Raw genomic sequence first — 17225 nt, forward strand, 5'->3', positions numbered from 1 at the left:
TGTCAACAAAATAACTATACTAGCAATGAAAGTAATATTTTTTTGCAAGCAGCAAATGAATAAAATTAGAAACGTGTAAGTCAGGCAATGGAGAGCCCTCAGTGAAATATAAATACCAGCCAGAGTAAAAGTAACAAGTCACTGTATAGTTGAGGTGAAGAATCAGTAGGCACATAAACAAGACAGTTTTGCTAAACTTCCAGATGAATTCATCCGTCAGAGTTAACAGAATACACATACACCTACACGACTACAGTGTGCCATCACTGCAGCTCTATTGGGGTGGATTCTGTTAGGTAGTGTGGGTGAGGAAAGAAACTAGTCTTTCCTTCTGATCCCATCCAGTAAGTCTCCCCTGACCCAGGGTTCTATGTGACTTTTCTGAACTGTATCCCTTTTCCTATACCTCTCAAGTCCTTCAACCCTTCTGCCAGAAGAAGCAGCCATTGGCTCCAGAACCTTGTAAAAGTTAAATCCTTTTGTGTGTGTGTGTGTGTGTGTGTGTGTGTGTGTGTGTGTGTGTTTCCCTGCTGCTGCTTGGTGAGTAGAATTTTTATCTGTCCTATTACATTATTATATCTAAAAACAAAGATGATGTAACTTATCAAACGAAAGCGATGGTATGTTGATAGAGACACTAACAAACACAAACACACACACAAAATTCAAGCTTTCGCAACCCACGGTTGCTTCATCAGGAAAGAGGGAAGGAGAGGGAAAGACGAAAGGATGTGGGTTTTAAGGGAGAGGGTAAGGAGTCATTCCAATCCCGGGAGCGGAAAGACTTACCTTAGGGGGGGAAAAGGGGCAGGTATACTCTCTCTCTCGCGCGCGCGCGCCCACACACACACACACACACACACACACACACACACACACACACACACACACACACACACACACATATATACAGACACAAGCAGACATATGTAAAGGCAAAGAGTTTTGGCCCAAACTCTGTGCCTGTACATATGTCTGCTTGTGTCTGTATATGTGCGGATGGATATGTATGTGTGTGAGAGTGTATACCTGTTCCTTTTTCCCCCTAAGGTAAGTCTTTCTGCGCCCAGGATTGGAATGACTCCTTACCCTCTCCCTTAAAACCCACATCCTTTCGTCTTTCCCACTCCTTCCCTCTTTCCTGATGAAGCAACCGTGAGTTGCGAAAGCTTGAATTTTGTGTGTGTGTCTATCAACATACAACGCTTTCGTTTGGTAAGTTACATCATCTTTGTTTTTAGAAATATTTTTCCCACGTGGAATGTTTCCCTCTATTATATTCACACTATTACATTATTAGTCAGTTACATTACTGTAACAGTGCAGCCATTTTAAAATAAACATAATCAAATAATGGAAAATTCAGGATGGAAAATGATAATTTTATGGAAAGGGAGGTGTTGAATTGCAGACAGACACAACAGTAGAGCTCTCTCTCTCTCTCTCTCTCACACACACACACACACACACACACACACACACACACACTAGCAAATGTAGCTCTCACACACACATGACCACTGTCTCTGGCTGCCGGGGCCAGACTGTGAGCAGCTACGCATAATGGGAGAAGATATGTGGGTGGTGGTAACTGATGCGTGGTGGTGGAGTGAGAGGGAGAGGCAGGGTATGGAGAGAGGGTAAGGCAGCTAGCTGCAATCAGGAGGCTGGGGGGATGGAAGTAAAATGACTCTGGGTGCACTTGTGGAATAGAAAGCTGTGGCGTGGGAACAGGGAAGGGAATAGGTGGACAACAGTATTGTGTAGGTTCAGTGGGTGGCAGAATATAACGGTGGGAGGGGCGGGGAGAACAGTGGGTAGGACGTTCCTCATTTCAGGGCATGACAAGAGGAAGTGAAAAACCTGGCAGAGAATGTGATTCAATTGCTCTAATCCTGGATGGTACTGTGTTATGAGATGAATACACCTCTGTGGCCAGATGGTGAGACTTTGGAAGGTGGTGAGTGACTGGAGGATAAGGCACAGGAGATCTGTTTCTGTACAAGGCTGGGAGGGTTGTTATGGTCTGTGAAGGCCTGAGTGAGAGCCTTGGTATATTTCGAGAGGGATTGCTCAGATGTGACAGCCACAGGTGTCTAGGCTGTATGTAAGGGACTTCATGGTGTGTTGTGGGTGGCAGCTATCGAAGTGGAGGTATTGCTGGTGGTTAATAGATTTGATATGGACAGAGGTACCGATGTAGCCATCTTCGAAGTGGAGTTCAACATTGAGGAAGGTGGGTTAATGTGTTGAGGAGGACCAGATGAAGCAAATGGGGAGAAGGTTTTGAGGTTCTAGAGGAATATGGATAGGGTGTCCTTGCCCTCAGTCCAAATCACAAACATGTCACCACTGAATCTTAACAAGGCGAGGGGTTTGGGCAAAGAATGGTGACCATAGCTGCACCCTGGGTTTGTTTGTTGGTAATGCCTTCAAAGGAGAAGTAATTGTGTGTGAGGATAGAGTTGGTCACGGCGACTAGGAAGGAGGTTGTTGGTTTGGAATCTGTTGGACAATGGAAAAGGTAGTGTTCAACACCGGTACGGCTGTGGGCGTTAGGGATGTTAATGTAAAGGGAGGTGGCAACAATAGTGACGAGCAGGGCACCGTGTGGTAAAGGAACAGGAACTCCATCTATAAAATTCTCTTGCTGTGCAATCTCAAATTCCTGTAACTCTTGCCGTCCAGGAACTAGAGCAACATGCTCAATGCCACCTCAAAAAACTCTCCACCCTGCTCACTTCCTACTCCCTCTTTGGAGTACCACTGTCCACCACCTCTACAACAACCTCCAAACCTCCCCCACCCCCCTTGTAGCTGACAAACTGTGTCTCGCAGACCTACTACATTTACGCCTCTCTACAAAACTCCCTCCCACCACCACACAAAATCCAGAACCTAAACAGACCCAAAACACAGTCGTAAACCTTTCCCGTAGAAGCCTTAGCCCCACAGAAATATCAGTCCTTTTCAAAAGCCTTACCTTTTTCCCCACTACCAATAATGCAGGACTTCTTGAAGTCCTTCTCTCCTTCTCCCGGTCCCTACAGTGTAAAAATTTTTTCGCCACAAACCTACCAATCAGGCTCGACCAAAACCAATGTTGAACTGTGCCTGACTCAGTTCACTCCTCCATCCAACCATGATCCACCCCCACTGCCCCCCAAATCACCCCAAGTTAAATTTCCAGTATTTCTTAGCCATGAACATTGCCTCACCATCATTCCCCAAATCTCTCAACATGCAAACTAACTTTACATCTGCTGAAAGAACAGCATTCCGCCATCTAAAAACTGATCCTGACCTCATAATCCTACCTGCGGACAAAGGCTCCACCACTGTTGTTTTGAACTGCAAGGATTATCTGGCAGGAGGACACTGCCATCTGTCAGATACTCCACCTACAATTCTTGCCACAGTGACACCATTCCAGAAATCTAGCAGATCTCTAGTCGCTCCTCAAATCCTTAGGCCCATCCCAGAACCTCTCCCCAGAGTCCATCTCTCTGCTCACCCCAACCACTTCCTGCACTCCTACTTTCTACATGCTTCACAAAGTCCAGGAACCTCACCATCCAGGATGCTTCATTATCGCTGGTTACTGTGCCCCCACGGAGAGAATCTCTGCTCTTGTAGACCAACACCTTCAGCCTACTACCTGGAACCTACCCTCCCATATAAAAGATGCCAACCATTTCCTCCACTGACTCTTCACAGTTCCTGTCCCATTACCACAGGTTGCCCTGCTCATCACTATTGATGCCTCCTCCCATTACACTAACATCCCTAATGCCCATGGCCTTACCACTGTCGAACATTACCTTCCCCAATGCCCGATGGATTCCAAACCAACAACCTCCTTTCTAGTCGCCATGACCAACTACATCCTCACCCACAATTACTTCTCCTTTGAAGGCATACCTACAAACAAATCCTGTGTGCGGCTATGGGCACAATCCTATGCCAATCTATTCATGGGTAATCTAGAGGAATCCTTCCTAAACACCCAAACCCCTCACCTGGTTCAGATTCTTTTATGACATCTTTGCAATCTGGATCAAGGATGAGGACACCCTGTCCACATTCCTCCAAGACCTCAACAGCTTCTTCCCCATTTACTTCACCTGGTCCTACTCAACCCAAGAAGTCACCTTCCTAGATGTTGACCTCCACCTCAGAGATGGCTACATCAGTACCTCTGTCTGTATCAAACCTACTAACCAGCAGCAGTACCTCCACTTCAATGGCTGCCTCTTGTTCCATACCAAGAAGTCCATTCCATACAACCTAGCCACCCATGGTTGTTGCATCTGCAGTGACAAGCGGTCCCTCTCGAAATATACTGAGGGTCTCACTGAGGCCTTCACAGGCCATAATTATCCTCCCAACCTTGTACAAAAACAAATATCCTGTGCCTTATCTTTACACCTTCCAAAGTCTCACCATCCGGCCACAGAGGAGCATTCCCCTCATGACTCTGTACCATCCAGGACTGGAGCAACTGAATTACATTCTCCACCAGCATTTTGACTACCTCTCGTCTTGCTCTGAAATGAGAAATGTGCTGCCCACTACCCTTCCCACCCCTCCCGTAGTGGTATTCTGTGGTCCACCGTACCTACACAATATACCGTATTTACTTGAATCCAAGCCGCACTTTTTTTCCGGTTTTTGTAATCCAAAAAACCTCCTGCGGCTTAGAATCGAGTGCAAAGTAAGCGGAAGTTCTGAAAAATGTTGGTAGGTGCCGCTACAACTAACTTCTGCCCTTGAATATTTGTAGCGCTACACAGGCATGCTTTGCAGGCACAAAGATAAATACTGGCGCCAAAACCTCTGCGTCAGTAAATAAATTTAAGAAAAAAGGTGGAAGACTAGCTTTTTTCTCCGCCCCGAGTTTCGACCACTGCATTTTCATACATTATCCAATGAAGTAAATACAAATTCCGTATTGTTTATCTTCGAATGTAGCAGCATTTCAATGTACTGCGAAAATCCGACTGGCAAGACTGGGATATTTGTCAATATGGCCAACTCTACGTTCTGAATTTTATCCTACCTGTGAGAAGAGATGGTTGTTAATAGGAACTTTTATGAATTGTGAATCGCATGCAGTATTGTCTTCACCGTAAGAATAATACGAATATAAACATTTTGCCATGTATTCTTTGGTGTTTGCTGTTACCTCATTTAAATCCTGTCTGCCTAATAACCTACGAAACTAGCGTGAGACAACAGCAAATGCGGAAGAATATACATGTCATGTTTATATTCGTATTATTTTTATGCCCAATAGTGATACAATCAGAAATGAAGCACGGAAATTGACTAGCTTTTTAAATCTAAGATGACTTTAATTTCTGTGCAAAATGTAATGTACACGAGAGGCGTCTGCAAAGATTTTCAAACGGAGAAAAATTTTAGCTAAACTCTCGTCCAGAACATCTATCATACGCAGTCTATTATTTGGTTCTTGTTGATCATTATCAAAGAAGGCAGCAGTGTAAGTAACAACAAATACGTCTCTTGCCATTGTTTCGCTAATGAGACAATTCCTCTGTTTCATTTTTATTGTAAGCGGCGGTAGCACGCACAAAAGCAAGCCATGCCACGAGCAGCGACAGGTCGTAAACACTCATTATCAGAATGCGATAAACAATGCACGACACAGTACAGTAATGCATTTTCAGCTTAGAGTGACGTAAACACCTATAACAAAGAGAACGGCACTTATCAGATCAAAGAAAAACAAGCTATCAATTCAAACCAGACGAAGCACGTGAAAAAGGAAGTGCACCCGTATAAATGCGGACGGAGCGCCTGACGCATAGCAATAGCTACCTGGTAAAGCTTAACTGCTAAGCTTACGACTCGAACCAAACTACTGTAGCTGTATCGTCATTCATTCGACCTAAATTGTGTCTCATATTACAATAGACCAACTTTGTTTCGGTTTGGAGGTGCGGCCTAAAACTTTTCTCTCCCCTTGAATTTCGAGTCTCAAATTTCAGGTGCGGCTTAGATTCGAGAATTTTTATTTCCTTGATTTCGAGTCTCATTTTTCAGGTGCGGCTTAGATTCGAGTGCGGCTTAGATTCGAGTAAATACGGTACTTGTCCACCCCTACACGATCCCTGCTCCCAACCCCTTACTTCATGACTCGTATCCCTGTAATAGACCTAGATGCAAGACCCATCCCATACATCCTCTTACCACTACTTACTCTTGTCCCGGTTACAAACATCACATATCCCATCAAAGGCAGGGCTACCTGTAAAACCAGTCATGTGAGGCTACCTGTAAAACCAGTCATGTGAGCTACAAGCTAAGCTGCAATCACTGTGCTGCATTCTAAGTGACAACCAACAAGCTGTCTGTCCTCATAAATGGCCACCAACAAACTGGCCAAGAAACAAGTGGACCACCCTGTTGCTGAGCACGCTGCCCAACATGATCCTTCATTTCAGTGACTGCTTCACTGCCTGTGCTGCATGGATCCTACCCACCAACACCATTTTTTCTTCATTGCGCAGGTAGGAACTCACCCTGCAATGTATTCTATTTTCTTGTAACCCTCCCGGCCTCAACCTTCGTTAGTCGTTGTTCTCACCCATTTGGTCCCTTACCTGTTTCCATTGCAGCACTACACAGCCCTCATTCCACCAACAACACACCCACTCTTTTTACTTCTCTCTTTTTCCACTACCTCCCCCCCCCCCCCTGCATACCTCCACCCTTCCGTCCCTCTAACCTCCCAACTGCACCTAGTTGCCCTACCCTCTCTGCACCTTATTCCTGTTTCTGTGTGTTCCCCAGCAGCACTTCACTGTCTCTCACCCCTACACTGCATTCCCTCCCCCTCGCACTCCATCCCCCTCCTTACTCCCACCCATTTGTCACTCCCATTATACACTGTTGCTGCTGCTCGCAGTGTGGCTTCAGGTGCCAGAGGCTGCAGTCATGTGTGTGAGTTTCGTGTGTGTGTGTGTGTGTGTGTGTGTGTGTGTGTGGCCGAAAGGCAATATAACTTTTTGTTGTGCCTATCTGTGGCTCAGCATCTCCGCTTCATGGTGAGTAACAACTTTCACTTTCATAATATTGTTACATTCCGTCCTGGATTTTCCATTGTTTGGTTCAATATTAATATTTCTCAGAAATGATGTATCCTTTAGATGTACAGGGCATCGGCCAATTGTAAGTAATATTTTCAAACTATGGAAAATCCAGGACGGAATGTAACAATATTATGAGAAGGAAAGTTGCTACTCACCATACAGCGGAGATTCCTATCTGTGACTCAGCATCTTCACTATATGGTGAGTAGCAACTTTCCTTCTCATAATATTGTAAGTAATACTTTCCTATAGACACCTGAGAAAAAGATTTCTGATGTCATCCAGGCATTGCTGTTGTATTCATTAGTACAAGGTAGTTTATTAATGTTTTTAAAATTCCTAGAAGTTTTAAATTTCCCTATTGTCAGTGACGACAACTTGTCATTCCCATCACTATTTACATACAATAGTGCAGTCATTCTCTCTTTACTTTTTTAAACTGTGTGGCATTTTTCTCCCTTAACAGAATAAGTTTTTGCAGGAAGTAAATCATTAAAAAAACGCCTGTTTCATCTGCGTTAAAAATGTCTCTGTGCTCATAAGCCTGTATTAATCACAGCTATGTAGTGTTCTCCCAGTGGTTTACATTTTCTAAGTCCACAGCTTCTCTTTCTCTCTCTCTCTCTCTCCACTTATACTGTGAAATGAGAGATTGTGACATTTCTTAAAACGACCTAACCATCTGTTTGACGCACTGAAATTTTTAATGCCGATCTTCAAGGTGATTTCCCAAGATTTCTCTTGCAGAACTGTTCTGCTTATAGGATTGCTCCCACTTCTCATTCCTTGAAATCGTTTTAAAAGAATAGTTTCTGGATCACTGAACGTTGACATGCAGATGTTCCTCCTATTTGACAACGCTTTCTTGTTTTTGAGAATGAGTATGCTGCACAAAACATTGTGGATGATTATCAGCATTTGCTCAATTGTAAGCTTCCTATGTTTGCATGCCAAAACTCCACAAAAGTATTAAACATATTAATTCGGCTATAAGAAATACAACACAACACTTGAAAGCTCGTGCTTCGTAACTCATCCACTGTGATGTCAGATCATGTGATCAGGGATGCATGGTAGTCAGGCAGATATCACTTTCTGATTCATTCAGTGCTCTTTCCTGTATCACTACATGGAATTCGATCTAGACACGTGTCGATCAATTATCATATACTGCTGTCACATGACATGAAGTAAAACCAGTGTAAAATTGAAATAAATCAAAAACACACTCAGACACGTTAAGAATTGCATAAAAACTGGATTTTAATGTGCAGAGTGTTTCATGTTTGTTCCTTAAAAGTGGACTTTTTCTTAAACCATGATTCATTAAAATCGGGGAAGAGTGACATTGTTCCTATGGGAGTTTCACCAGGACCAATGGAAATATTTGTTGAAAGCAGCATTTCCTTAAAAGTTGGTTCATTAATTTGGGGTTTTACTGTATATGATTGAGGTGTTGTCACCCACTGATACATAGCCAGTAGTCATTGACTTGCCTGCTCAAACACTGATGTCCTTCATTGAGGTCCAGACAGACAGACAGACAGAGATAGAAAGAATGAGCTGCTTGTCAGAGGCAGCTGAATGTTAGGTGTGTATTGATCTTCTGTATGGAAATGGTGACACAAGAGGAGAAGGAATCCAGTGTGCACTTGATGTGTAGTCCGGGAGGAATTGTCTACCATGTGGAAGAAACCATTCTGGGTATCACATCTATCACAAAGGACCTTTGACTAGTCTCAGTTCTTTCTAGAGGAAAGACGGCAAACCTCACTCATAGAGTTTTAAGAAAGTAGTTGATTTGCTACATCATACTGGGGGACTGATCAAGAGTACTGTAGTTTCTAATCAGTTGTAGAATCTAAACTATAGCTTGCAGCCAAATTTAGGATTTAAACAATAGTCTTCTTTGGTTCTATGATGAGCTTGACTACGGATTCTGGAGTTTGTACCTACACTACAGAGCAATGTTGTAAAATGATGTGCCCTATACATCAGAAGTGACCACTTAGGTCATGTCTCATGTAGTTTGCTGCCACGTCCTTTGTTAAGGGAAACTCGGAAATCCACAGCTGAATATGAGGCACCGACCAAGAATTATTAAAACTGATCAGATATTAAGTACGGACAGTGGTAAAATTAAAAGCTACAAAACTGCTGAAATGTTATCAGTAATGCCTAATAACTTGGCTCTCCCAAGAAAGTAGTTGCACTCTCCTAATATTAAGAACCTGAAGTATATCAGAAAATAATTATCGCTTCCCAAAGGGTGAAGTGCTTGAAGCAACAAACTGCAACATTAGATCTGGTGAACTCTAAAATGAATCCCACTGTGACATCAATACAGACAAGATTATCTGTCAGTTGTTACCAGTGTAGTTGATGATGCATTTCAACTGAGCACAAGGGGAAGACAATTACAAAGCAGTATATAGTGAGAGCTGTACATTGACAGGATGGGTGGGAATTAACTACCTACTAAACATTAGTCATTTTGTAAGTAGGGAAAAAGACTATGAGCTTGGAAAAAATAACTCTAGAACTGTATATTGATTTTAATTTCTTTGCAATATTTCACAGCTGTCATTTTGTTATACATGTATGGCACAATGTTGGCAGGAGCTGGTATAATGGTGAACAGGGTATTGAGACACGCAGGGCATTTGGATTGCTGGAAACCTTATGTGCATCTTCTCAGTTTGCAGCAGATCTTCTATCAGGTAACCTTCAGTTTTTAAAGACATTTTGCTAAAAGAGAAACACATTAGTTAAGCTATGCAAGAAAGAGAATATTGGTTAATTTTCAGTAACTTATAAATTCAGAACTTCAAGAGTGATTGCTGTTACAGTGTGAAATGTTAATTGGAAGAACAGGAGAAACCCTTTTCAAATAACTAAATTATAAGAATAATTCCATAATTGTGTTGTTTCAAAATTATGAGATAGGTCTTCAGTATTACAGAAATAGAAGGAACTATCTATGTGTAAATAGCAGTGTTTAAGAGGTTGTAGATGGCTGTTTGACATTTTAAAAAATCCATGATAAACATATTTATTATAATAAATCGAAAAATTTTGGCAGGGACCAAGTAAAGAGTGTTTGTCTTTCTTTCACATGGTATGATGAAAGACTGCAGACTTTTATTGTCATTCCTCACATTTTGTTTTATTCTCTCTTTTCAACATCTTCCAGAAAAATGTCTGGCAGGTTATCCTTCCATCCTATCTCGTCTTTGAACTTTCACTGCTATGAGCAGCCCTCTGGGTTTGCAAAATATACTGATATTTTCCTCTCTTAGTGTACCATCATAAATCATAATGAAGGAGTACTGAATAGATTCGATAAGAAGAGAGATTCTTTATGACACACCTTGACTAAAAGAAGGGACAGGTTGAGAGGACTAATATTCAAGCACAAAAGTATGGTTCATTTGGTAAAGAAGGGAAGAGCGAGGAGTAAAATTTGTAGAGGGAGACCAGGGTTGAATGCAGTAGGCAGGTTGAAATAGTGGAAGGCCGCAGTAGCTAAAACAAAGCATCACGCCATGACCATTCATCATGATTGACAGCATTTTTTGCAAATCATGTTAGTTATTTATGTGTTCTGTGGATCATAGTTACAATGTCTCACTAAGGTGTTTGAATTTAATTTTATTACCTTTTAGATTCTTCACCTTGCTGCAAAGTGTTCTAAGGCTTTTGTGGCTGAATATCTCACGGCTTTCTGTAAAAATCAAACAATGGAAACTCCAGATAGGAATGTCAGCAATGTAGGAAAAGACGAATTGCTACTTACCAGAAAGAAGACACATCAAGTTGCAGACAGGCGCGACTGTGTCCTTTAATTGTGCCTGTCTGTAACTTGATGTGTATTCTTTATGGTAAGTAGCGATCTGTCTTTTCCTACATTGTTCACTACTTTCTGTGACACACTTAAGCTGAGTGATGGAAGTCTAGTGATATATCAAAAGAAAAATTTTGTTGAGAAAACTTTTAAATTTGAGACAGAATTACTGGCATTGATAAGACAAAATCTATGTAGTACCTCCAATAAACACACACCAAAGTGCCATAGGTTAGGGAAGATTGAAAATGACTTGTAGGTCACTCAGGTGACAGGTGATGAGGATGGGTGAGAATGAAGGAGAAGATGGCAAAGAGAATGGGAGATCAAACAATGGAAAATCCAGGATGGAATGTAACAATATTCTGAGAAGGAAAGTTGCTACCCACCATATAGTGGAGATGCTGAGTCACAGATAGGCACAACAAAAAGATTTTCACACGTAAAGCTTTTGACCAATGGCGTTTGTCAACAATAGACGCGCCCACACACACACACACACATTCATGCAAATGCAAAGGGGTCGTGTGTGTGAGTTGCATTTGCATGAGTGTATGTGTGTACATATGTGTGCCAGTTGTTGACGAAGGCCACTGGCCGAAAGCTTTAAGTGTGAAAATCTTTTTGTTGTGCCTGTCTGTAACCCAGCATCTCCACTATATGGTGAGTAGCAACTTTCCATCTCAGAATATTGTTACAGAGAATGGGAGGTCAAAGATAGTGAAAAGCACTGTGCTAGCTTCAGTCCAGAGTCGATAAGAAGTAAAGGCAGAGTAATAGTGAGATAAAGGAATATTCCTATAAAGAACTAGGAGCAAAAATTCAGTGAAAAAGAGGAGAGGAAGGCAGTGAAGCTGAAAAACCAAACACTAATTATAATACGAAATGAGACATAGTAAAAAGAAATTTTAAATATGCATGAAAATATACTGGAAAATGAAAGCTTTGAACACTTTGCAGCAAGGCAAAGAATCTAAAAGGCAGTAAAAAAAGTGAAATGATATTAATGTGGGAATTTGTTAATGGAGTTTAATTTCAGGAGGGTGTTTGGATGAGAGGATGTATTGGAGGGCAAGCTTGTATCTCTTTAGTTCAGAAAACTACTATTGGCTGGGAGGATCCAGATAGCGTGTTGGATGCAGCAGGCACTCAGGTCCCTTTAGTCATGCAGGAGCATTTTTAGCAACTGGGTACCAGGCGTCCCTAAAGTGGTCAGTTCTATGTCTATTCATGTGCTCAGACAGTTTTTTTGTGGTTGGTTGGTTGATAAACTAAATGCATCGTAAGTTGCCCCACCTTTAATATTGTAATATTTACCAGTTAAGGGGTAGTGGGTAATAGTAGAAGAAGAAGTGGCTTAAGTAGGACTGAAAAATTAATCTGTTCATTAACATTAACACCAATCATGCATCATGTATACCTGTAATCTGACTTATTCCATATCATTTCAATAAAAGAATTGTTCAAGTGATCTATAAAACATGTAACTAACTAACGGACATATGACTCTCCTTTGGGGTATGCCCAAAGTTACTTTTATGTCTGAAAATTTCTCTCTGTTCGAGTGACATGCTGTGTTCTAGTTGCAAGAAACTTCAGTCTAATCACACACTTCACCTGATATTCCATATGCTCGTATGTTGTTCATTAGGCAGCTGTACAGAACTGTATCGGATGCTTTACAGAAGTAGAGGAACGTGTTATCTACCTGGACGTCACTATCTGTTGTTTTCTGAGACTCAAGGATGAACAGAGCGAGCTGGGTTTCACATGATTATTGTTTTTGGAACCCATGTTGATTTCTACAGAGGAGATTTTCAATCACCAGGGATGTCATAATACATGAGCACAAAATATGTTTCAAAATTTAACAACAAACAGTTGTTGGAGATAAGGCCTACAGCTTTGTGTATGTGTTCAGTGACCCTTGTTGAAAATGAGGATGGCCTGTGCGTTTTTCCAGTCCTGAGGAACACTTCACTCCTCCAGATACCTATGGCACACTGCTGCTAGAAGAGGGACAAGTTCTACCGGACACTCTATATACCGATGCCCTGTCAGTCCCAGTGGTTTTTCCTGTGTTAAGCAACTTCAGTTGCTTGTCTACCCTATGCTCACTTATTTGAATAATAACCATTTTGTCAGTCACGCAACAATTTAAAGGAGGCACTTTCAGTGCTATCTTTCTCTGTGAAACAGTTTTGAAAAAAGTCATTTAGCATTTTGACCTTTTCTGTGTTATTCTCTGTTTTGATCTCATTATGTCCACAGAGTGTATAGACAGATGGGGGGGGGGGGCTTTATCCCATTTGCTAATTGAACCTAAGACCAGAACTTCATAGAATTTTCTGTCATGTTGTAGACAGAATTTTACTTTCAGATTCATTGAACACATCACATGTGCCTCTCCTTACACTAATTTTGCCTTCGGTTGGTTTTTGTTTGTCTGTAGGACTTTTCCTATGTTTAACTTTCAGTGACGCTTTCCTAACACACAACACAGCCGTCAAAGCACAGTGGGTCTTTTCCGTCCGTCACAGCTTTGCTCAGCACATACCTTTCTAAAACATAGTGTACAATGCTCTTGAACTTTGGCCATCTGTACTCCAGATTGGTAGTGCTGGACATGAAATTTTCATGCTGACTGTTCAGATATTGTGGAAACTGTTTCTTGTTGCTCCTGTTGAGTAGAAAGACCTTCCTACCTTTCTTTATATTTGTATTTACAATCATATTATCTGAAGCTGTAATGACCTTCTGATAACTGATTCCCTGTTCCGTGGTAACTGAGTCGAAAAGCTCGGATATGTTTATCACCACCAGTTCTAAGATGTTACCTTTTCAAGTTGTTCTCTGTTTAACTGCTCAAGGTAATTTATGGATAAGGCATTTAGAACAATTTCACACAGTTCCGTGTCACTAGTATCTGCCCAAATTACATGTCTGTCCAAGCCTATAGCCGATAAATTGAAATCTCCGCCTAATACTATAGCGTGAGCTGGAAGTGGGCGCAAAATATTCTCCAAGTTTCCCTTCAAATGTTCCACCATTACTGTGGCCGAGGCAAAAGGTTTATAAAAGCATCCAATGACCATGTTTGATGTACCTTTAATGCATATATTTACCCAGATTATTTTGCATTCTCTGTCTGTACGTATTTCACTTGATTTTTTTTTATTATTATTTTTAAAAAAATGGTTGCCTCCACCTACCTCTACCTACCTTTGCAATATACATTCTGATCAGATTTTCGAATTTCATTGCTATTAACATCTGGTTTCAGCCATCTTTGTCCCAAGTACTATGTGGGCATTGTTACCATTTATAAATGAGACTAGTTTTTGGGACATTTCCGTAGATGCTAACATTGTACATTAAAAATATCTTTAAATTTTCTTTCTCTGAACTGCTATGATGAATGCTACCCTGTCTGGAATCAGAACATCTTACCTGGTCTGCGGAGGGACTTCCGTAGCCTTAAAAAAACTCGCATGTGTGTAGCACACACATTCAACAACCCTAGACGTCACGTACTGCCTGTAATGCGTGTATGACCTTAGGAAGGTCCTACAATTCTCCACTTGATAGCAGAGATTGAGAAATATGTATTTAAAATTGTCACAAAATTATCTGAGACCGGTTGAAGCCTTCCAGTCACTCCCACCAGAGGTCCACAGTCAGTTCTGGAAATGATTCTGCAAAACAGTGGCTCAGCTTCCACTCTGCAGGTTAAGCTGTCTGTCTTCACCAAAGCAGCCTGTAGGAATGAAGGATGGAATCTGAACCCAGGCAACAGGTGGCACTAGTGCCTACAATTTGCAGCCCAGTGCACCCAGCGTGGTCAATCGCCGCTGACAGAGCCTCCTCCATGTCTTGGACAAGACCCCTCTGCCAAGCAAACACAGTGGGAATTGGCGTTCTTTCATGACCTATCTGCTATTTCCCTGATGCACTCCACTAACCACCCAACATCGGAGTTCCTAAGGACAAGCAGTCCCAACCTCTGCACTTGTCTGGACCTCTCAAGAAGACCATCAACAGTCCCAATAATCGTGGCATCCTGTACTGGCTCAGATGTACTTTCAGCAGTAGGCAGTATGTCAAATGCATTTTGAAGATATAATGGGAGCTCCATGGCACTTTGGCCCTCCAGCCAGAGATTCGTGAATTTGGCGTTGTTTGCCAATCACCATCAGGTTAGTGTTGTCCAGCCACGTCAGGCGAATCAGAGGATGCAGCATGTTAGGGATCCCAGGCGACATTAAAAGCTTCAGAGGTGCCAAAACATTCATCTCGGGCACCCCAATGCCACCACAGCCCAGGGTGGGAGCCCAAAGTCTGTTGATCTTGGCCAACACAGCTTACAGCTGTTAACAAACAATGGCCAATTCCCCCTGCTTCCATATACAACAGGTGCAGTTCCTATCCATCTGAAGACAGTTTTTGTCTGTACCACCTAAATAATGTAACCTAACCCAAAAAGTCACTGGGTGCAATCTAAGTTCTGCTGATACCCCACTTCCGATATTTTTTAACTATGCTTCAAAGTCGGCTCACACAAAGCTAATGTACATAAATCTACACAAAAATCTTAGCGTAAGTTATTAAACAGTAGTCTAAACAATAAAATACACTTGGGAAAAATATATCTAAAAACAAAGATGATGTGACTTACCAAACGAAAGCGCTGGCAGGTCGATAGACACACAAACAAACACAAAAATACACACAAAATTCAAGCTTTAGCAACCAACGGTTGCTTCATCAGGAAAGAGGGAAAGATGAAAAGATGTGGATTTTAAGGGAGAGGGTAAGGAGTCATTCCAATCCAGGGAGCGGAAAGACTTACCTTAGGGGGAAAAAAGGACAGGTATACACTCGAACACACACCCATATCCAACTGCACATACACAGACACAAGCAGACATTTGTAAAGGCAAAGAGTCACCGCAACTACCCTCCCGATCTGGTACAGAAGCAAATAATCAGAGCCACTTCCTCATCCCCTCAAACCCAGAACCTCCCACAGAACCACCACAAAAGTGCCCCACTTGTGACAGGATACTTTCCGGGACTGGATCAGACTCTGAATGTGGCTCTCCAGTGGGGATATGACTTCCTCAAATCCTGCCCTGAAATGAGATCCATCCGTCATGAAATCCTCCCCACTCCTCCAAGAGTGTCTTTCCGCCGTCCACCTAACCTTCGTAACCCCTTAGTTCATCCCTATGAAATCCCCAAACCACCTTCCCTACCCTCTGGCTCCTACCCTTGTAACTGCCCCCGGTGTAAAACCTGTCCCATGCACCCTCCGACCACCATCTACTCCAGTCCTGTAACCCGGAAGGTGTACACGATCAAAGGCAGAGCCACGTGTGAAAGCACCCATGTGATTTACCAACTGACCTGCCTACACTGTGAAGCTTTCTATGTGGGAATGACCAGCAACAAACTGTCCATTCACATGAATGGACACAGGCAGACAGTGTTTGTTGGTAATGAGGATCACCCTGTGGCTAAACATGCCTTGGTGCACGGCCAACACATCTTGGCACAGTGTTACACCGTCCGGGTTATCTGGATACTTCTCACTAACACCAACCTGTCAGAACTCCGGAGATGGGAACTTCCCCTTCAGTATATCCTCTCTTCTCGTTATCTGCCAGGCCTCAACCTCCACTAATTTCAACTTGCCGCCGCTCATACCTCACCTGTCTTTCAACAACATCTTTGCCTCTGTACTTCTGCCTCGACTGACATCTCTGCCACTCTTTGCCTTTACAAATGTCTGCTTGTGTCTGTGTATGTGCGGTTGGATATGGGTGTGTGTGCGAGTGTATACCTGTCCTTTTTTCCCCCTAAGGTAAGTCTTCCCGCTCCCGGGATTGGAATGACTCCTTTCCCTCTCCCTTAAAACCCACATCCTTTCGTCTTTCCCTCTCCTTCCCTCTTTCCTGATGAAGCAACCGTTGGTTACGAAAGCTTGAATTTTGTGTGTATGTTTGTGTGTCTATCGACCTGCCAGCGCTTTCGTTTGGTAAGTCATATCATCTTTGTTTTTAGATACAATAAAATACACTGATACAATTCCCTTCGTCGCAGAAGATGTGAAAAACAGAAACTCAACTCAGTACTGTCTGCAACGCAGAAACTTTTTGTATGGTACTAAGCACACCATCTTGGCTCTTTGCAGCCACTAGATATCATTTGGTGGTCAGTGGTACACTGCTCAGAATGCATGTGTGAGTACATAACTGGGCACAGAA

At 42.4% G+C, this 17225-nt stretch overlaps 1 protein-coding gene across 2 annotated transcripts in view; it reads left to right on the forward strand.

Annotated features, from left to right (window-relative positions):
* The window catches only part of LOC124797948, a 144217-nt gene that overhangs the window by 63574 nt on the left and 63418 nt on the right, over positions 1–17225 (forward strand). For both annotated transcript variants that reach the window (XM_047261093.1, XM_047261092.1), the window contains exon 11: positions 9735–9835. In XM_047261093.1, the coding sequence (XP_047117049.1) occupies positions 9735–9835 (101 nt within the window). The remainder of the gene's footprint in view (positions 1–9734; positions 9836–17225) is intronic.

The sequence above is a fragment of the Schistocerca piceifrons genome, chromosome 5 (genome assembly GCF_021461385.2).
Source record: "Schistocerca piceifrons isolate TAMUIC-IGC-003096 chromosome 5, iqSchPice1.1, whole genome shotgun sequence".
NCBI lineage: Eukaryota > Metazoa > Arthropoda > Insecta > Orthoptera > Acrididae > Schistocerca > Schistocerca piceifrons.